We start from the raw sequence: 6,217 nt of genomic DNA, 5'->3' as shown, positions 1-6,217 counted from the left end.
AGGTAAGGGAGCCGAGGCTGGCGACTGCAGCGAAGGGCGCTGCGCAGCCCGCAGCTGCGTGCGCCCGCCCGCTCGCCGCCGCCCGAGCCCTGGACCGGTTCCAGACGGGTCGCAAACTTCTCGCCCATCTCGGGTCCTTTTCAGAGGAAGCTGAAAGCAGTTTGGAGGAGGTGAAGAGCCCGAGGTTGCCAAGGATTGATCATCACTTTGCTGAGTCCGAGATGTACGTGGAGAGGCCGCTGAGGACTTGATTCTCCTTCTCAGACGTCCCTCCTTCTCCTCCCCAACTTTCCATCTAGTGGGGTTCCCGGCTTCCAGCTATCAGCCCCCTTTTCCGTGGCAGGGTGTGGCGACCTCTCCCACTCCCCAGATTTCTGTTTGCTAACACAGCCTGCAGTCAGTCCAAGAGCCAGTCCCCCAAGGCTGGATTGGATGTCTTTTTGCCTCGGCTGCTAGCCCGGGCTTCAGAGTCTTGGTGAGTGCTGTGATGTCGTTCTGGGGTGTCTGGGAGGGCAAAGGGCGCGAGTCACCTTTCATTTATGTTTTGTTCCCCTTGGATGTCTCGCCTCAAAGATGCAAACCTCCACCGACGTGCTTAGAACCTGCGAAGCCCAGTCCTACTGGACCCCAAAGCAAGGCTGAAGCCCGCTGAACCAGCCCTTCTGCATTTTGTACCCAGTGACTGTGATGACAGTTAACTGGTTTTTAGTTGCTAAAGTGCTAGCTAGGGTTGCGTGTGTATACATGACAAACTTCTGCAAAAGGGACTTTTTTTTCTACATGTGAGACACACCTCGCTGGGTCCCCCAAAAGACCCCTTGTGACCACAAGGAAATAATTCTTTCATCTACGTTTATACCTTCTTTCTGACTATATATATTAATTGTGTCCGGGAAAGATTGACAAGTCGCCTAAGGCGGCCAAGGTGGACCCAAAATGTATGAGTGTCAATGCCTTATCCTTTACTTGTCCCGAAGCGCGTGCAAAGCCTGAAAGGGCCTTAGTTAAAGGTCAGATGCTCCCAGGAGCACTTAAAATTCTCAGATGGGAAAACCATGTTGGGATGGAGATGCCTGGGGGAACCTAAAACTATCCGAAAGGCACGCGCGGCGTGGCTAGAAGGGCACGTAGAGAACCGGGCTTTCCCAGGTGGGCACCGTGGGCAATCTCTTGGCAGCGGCCTGATAGATCTTTGGGTCTTCTCGTGTCTCCCCAGACCTCGAGCGACTGACCGGAGGCCCAAGCGAGGCTCCGCGCTCGCCATGGCCGAGAGGCAGGCAGGTCTGGCGGCGGGGGACTGGGAGATCGACGTGGAGAGCCTGGAGCTGGAGGAAGATGGTCGTGGGGCGCCGCCGCCCACGCCTCCCGGGCCCAGCCCAACTCTTGCCGACGGGGAATGCGAGGACGACGAGTCCGACGACGTGGACGACGAGGACGCGGAGGACGAGGGCGACGGGGAGGAGGCGGGAGCGTGTCCCGGGGTGCCTGGCCGCCCCGAGCCGCCGGGGGTCCGGCAGCCCAGGGCGCTCCGGGTCTCGCAGGCCTCACCCAGCCCCGCCGGGCTGCCGGAGCGCAGCGGGAACGCGGGCGGCGCCGCCGAGCCCCGCAAACTGAGCCGCACGCCCAAGTGCGCGCGCTGCCGCAACCACGGCGTGGTGTCGTGTCTCAAGGGCCACAAGCGCTTCTGCCGCTGGCGCGACTGCCAGTGCGCCAACTGCCTGCTGGTGGTGGAGCGGCAGCGGGTCATGGCCGCCCAGGTGGCGCTCCGGAGGCAGCAGGCCACCGAGGTGCGTACCGCCGTGCCGGGCCAGCCGTGCCAGGCATCAGGGACTGCGGTGCACCGGGCTCGCTGGCCCCGCTCCTTGGGAGGGTGGGGCGACACTTTTCTCTTCATTTGCAAGACCTTAGGCTGGCTTGCAAGATCGGAAGATGGTGGAAAATTGAGGGAGGGAGAGAATTCGCTCTTAGCATTAAACAACAGGCCCGGGCACTTTTCGGGCGTCTTTGGGATAAGAAGGGAAAGGCAGTTTGCATCAGAGATTTAGATTTTGGGCCAAGGTTGGGGGTCACCATTCTGGCCGTTTCCTAGGGGCTTATTTCCAGCAGGGTGCTGAGAAGTCCATACCGTGATGCTCAGGGATCTTCTGGCATGTAGGAGGAGACTTGGGATTTGCCTCCTCTCCTCCGGTTCCCACATTTTAGATTGGAAAATTAATTTGGATTCTGCCTGGAGAATGGGGCTTAGGTTAGGGCGTAGCGCATCAATTGGGAAGGATTGCACGCGATTTTCGAGGAAAAGCCAGGCCACAGGCAGGGCATGGACGATTCTATTAGGGCTGGCACAACCGGTTAAGGTATGTGACCCGTTTAAAGTGCTGCTCAGTGCCCTAATGCGACCAAAGATGCCTGGGAAGTGAAGGTGCTGAGCCTCGGGCCAAGGTCAAGCCTTAGGTCTCTTAGACATTTTCTAAGAATGCATTAAAAGGGGCGCCATTCCCGGGCTCCAGCAATGGGGAGAGGTCCTTGAACTTGGTTTTTCTGGTGCCACTGCACAGGGAGGGCTCAGAAGAGATGCCGCAGGGTGCCTTCTCCCAGTTTTCCATTTTACTTATTGGTGACCAAAGGCAGGAGCCCCTTATTCCAGTAGGGTCAAGACCCTGAAGGAAGATTTTCACAAAACCTGGACAGCACCCCGGATTCCAAGTTCTCTCCTTCTGCCTTCGGCCTTTGCCCGGCCCCGCGGCGTCACTGAGCAGCTGGTCCGACACTTGCGGGACAATGCGGACCACGGAAAGGCCCAGAATTCCAGACTGGTGACCGTGGAGCCAGACCGGGGGTCTTCGCGCTTAGGGACTCTCTCGGCGTTCCAGGATTTTGGCATTTTCTACTTATCTCCCAGGATGCGATGCAGTTTTTTCGCCCAGTCCGGGGAGTGTGCTGAGACCTTTTCCTGTCTGACACCCGCGCCCTAGAACCCGGCTCCCCCCGCCTGCTCTGTGTCTATCCAGAGTCATAATTCAATTTCAACCCTTCTAGGGTTATTTTGACCTAGAAATGTCCTTTCGGTGACTTTTTATCTAAGAGGCCCTTGAGAGCCATGCCCTGCTCTCCGCTTGATATTTTTTATTTTGCTTTTGAGTTCAAGTTGGTAATAAGAATCCATCCCGAATCACTGAAAGTGGAAATTTGGATTGGGCAGAGCACCAGGTCACCTTCTCCGTTACCTTCCTTACCCTCCTTTACCTTCAAGCCTTATTGATTCTGTTTCTTGTGTTTACAGGACAAGAAGGGGGTTTCCGGGAAACAGAATAATCTGGAACGCAAAGCTGTGTATCAGAGGCAAGTCAGGGCCCCCAGTTTGCTGGCCAAAAGTATTTTAGAAGGTAAATCAATACAAAATTATCATTTTTAGCCCTTTTGACCAAGTTCGGAGCGACTCAGGAATGGGTGACTTTATTATTAATTTTCAAAAGGAGCATTCGAAGGAAAAGGTACATTTATTAGGCATTTATTTATTATTACTCTAGGAAGAAAATCAGGATGTTATAAATGAATCTTTCAGACTCAGAGGGTTTGGTCATTTGAGTTTTGTTGTCTGTTGACAGTTAATGGGTTAACACAAAATGCAGATGAAATTTGGCCCCCTAAAGGATATCCAGAGACTCACTGCTAATGATCCCAAGTAGATGTTTTGAAAGAAAAGGAATTAAAAACAGCCAAACGACTTTATTTGTAGCTGAAGCTAGTAAGACAAGTGAGGAGCTTAACACAGACACTCACAAAAAACCTTTTGGATAAAGGACTCAATCTTTAATTTGACTCTTTCACTCTCTTATTTTTCCCCTGGATTATCTATGTAAATGTTATTATCCTGTCCTTTATTTCACAGTTTTGTACAATTGAGATGGTAGAATCTGGAAAAAAAATTTAAATCAAACAAGAGAAGTGGAGGTTGAATTTGAGCAGTGTGAATTTGTTAACTTTTTTCTTCACACTTTTTCTAAAGCCCAAGCACATGTTAATTTTTTATATGTAAGTGTTTTTTTTTGGGGGGGATGCTGAGAGTTGAATTCAGGACTCAGACATATGCAAAAATCTGTTCTGTCACACTCCAGTCCTTAAGTATTACTGATATATTAAAAGTGTTGAGATACTTTTTTTGACCTAATAATTTATTGGCCATTTCTTGCCATTTAAAAGAAAGGAAAATTCTATTTGCTCTAGTTATATCATTCAGACTGAAAGACAGATTTTAAAATGTAGACAATTGAATTCTGTTTTTTTTTTTGTCAAGTAGCTCACAAATTGAGTAGGTTCTGCACAGATTTAAAATTTTGTTTTCACACTCTGCTCTGTATAGCTGACCACTGTGTGGCTTTTTGTGCACTAAAAAGGAATTTGGTTATAACTAGGCAAACAGATTCATAACGATAGGAACCACAATGATAAATTGAAGTTGTGTTAGAGCAATTTGAGAAGTGGGAGGACTAAATAGAATAATAAATTCAAGTAAATAACCTCCTGGCCAAAACCTACCATAGAAATGGAAACATCAACTTTCAAATTTTATTTTATTTGCAAATGAGTATGATGGGTTTGTTACTATGTAAACACAAACATAACAATAGAGTTTTTTAACCTTTCAAACAAAGTTGATAGTTGTAAGTGCTTGGATTTGATGAAATATTTAAGGTAGTTTATGCCACCAATAATTTTGTTTTTGTTACATTAAGCTTTGCTTTGGACATATTCCCTGTTCATCACATGGTGATGTTGGTATAAAGAATGCTTGTTCAACCATTTGGTGTCTAGTCAAAATGATTTGAGATTGGGAAATGTTTTAGACCAGTTATTTTTGATACAACAGGGACTATTCTCTCCCCACCTCTCTTTTGTTTGTTTGTACTAGTAGTCAAGGGGAGAGGCTTTAGATAAATTGTTCACCTCAAAGTCTGTTTATCTAGTTAACAGCTCTTTCAATTTCTAAGTTTTTCTGTTTCCTTAAATGTTTCCTTTTTTTCACCTCACTAATCTGCTTTAACTTTTTCTTTTTTCCTAGTTCACCTTGGACTATTCTACACCTGTAACAGTGGGTACATAATCAGCCATCTTTAGAAAATAAGTGACATCAGATCTAGGTATAGATGTATTTTTTTTGATAATGGACAAAAAGATAAGGTGATAATAGTACATTTGACTGAAGCAAGATGAGTAGTTTTGTTTCTTACTGGAAAGTAGCCTGAGAAGCATATTAAAATTTCACCAGCAAAATATGCCTGTAAAAAGTTATTCTTTTGCTAATATTTCTGTTGACTTCTAGGTTTCCATATTTTTCTTCCCTAGATGTTTATCTCTTTTGTATGCAATACTTGCTTATTTTAGGCTACCGACCAATTCCAGCAGATACTTATGTGGGAGGGAGCTTACCTCTGCCTCCTCCAGTAAGTGACCGAATGAGGAAAAGACGGGCCTTTGCTGATAAAGAATTGGAGAACATTATGCTGGAAAGAGAATATAAAGAGAGGGAGATGTTGGAAGCGTCTCAAGCTGCTGCCTTGTTCCTGCCCAACCGTGTGGTACATGGACCTGAATACAATGCCTACAAAAGTGCCTACAGCCCCGCCTCAGTGGAGCCACCAAGCAAGGACTTCTGTAATTTCTTACCCACATGCCTTGATCTAACCATGCAATATTCAGGGTCTGGAAATATGGAACTAATTTCTTCCAATGTCAGTGTGGCCACAACTTACCGACAGTATCCTTTACCATCAAGATTTTTAGTTTGGCCCAAGTATGGCCCCATTAGTGATACCCTTCTCTATCAGCAATGCCTTCTAAATGCCACCACCTCAGTTCAGGCTCTGAAGCCTGGGACTGGCTGGGAACTGAAGGGAGTACGAGTCCAGGATGGTCTTGGTGCAGAACAGGACATGATCCCACCAAAACTGGAAAGCTCTCTGGTGCTGCCCCATACTCCTGAGGTCCAGACTTTGAGAAATGACCTTCAAGGTCACCAGGCCATCCCTGAGAGATCTGCATTCTCTCCACCCCGACGGAATTTCTCTCCAGTAGTTGAAATGGACTCTTTGGCAGCTCAAGGGCACATCTTAACCAAGATCAGCAAAGAAAGCACCAGGCACCCACTGCCACTTAAACATAATCCATTCCACTCATTATTTCAGCAAACTCTTAATGACAAATCAGGTACTGAGTTGAA

The 6,217-nt window shown here is 47.8% G+C and overlaps 1 protein-coding gene across 2 annotated transcripts in view; it reads left to right on the top strand.

The window, feature by feature from the left end:
- The first annotated feature begins 1,262 nt into the window (after positions 1-1,262).
- Positions 1,263-6,217, top strand: part of DMRT2 (doublesex and mab-3 related transcription factor 2) — a 5,178-nt gene continuing 223 nt past the window's right edge. Inside the window, exons 1-3 of one of the 2 annotated variants that reach the window (XM_049773355.1) lie at positions 1,263-1,787; positions 3,281-3,383; positions 5,383-6,217. The exon at positions 5,383-6,217 is cut by the window's right edge and continues 223 nt beyond it. In XM_049773355.1, coding sequence (XP_049629312.1) covers positions 1,263-1,787; positions 3,281-3,383; positions 5,383-6,217 — 1,463 coding nt within the window. Of the gene's footprint in view, positions 1,788-3,280; positions 3,384-5,059; positions 5,116-5,382 lie in introns of those variants that run through there. The other variant, XM_049773362.1, reaches the window with a different exon arrangement.

Source organism: Suncus etruscus, chromosome 1 (genome assembly GCF_024139225.1).
Source record: "Suncus etruscus isolate mSunEtr1 chromosome 1, mSunEtr1.pri.cur, whole genome shotgun sequence".
Classification (NCBI taxonomy): Eukaryota; Metazoa; Chordata; class Mammalia; order Eulipotyphla; family Soricidae; genus Suncus; species Suncus etruscus.
The sequence above is the reverse complement of the archived record's forward strand: the minus strand, read 5'-3'. Positions and strand labels throughout refer to the sequence as shown.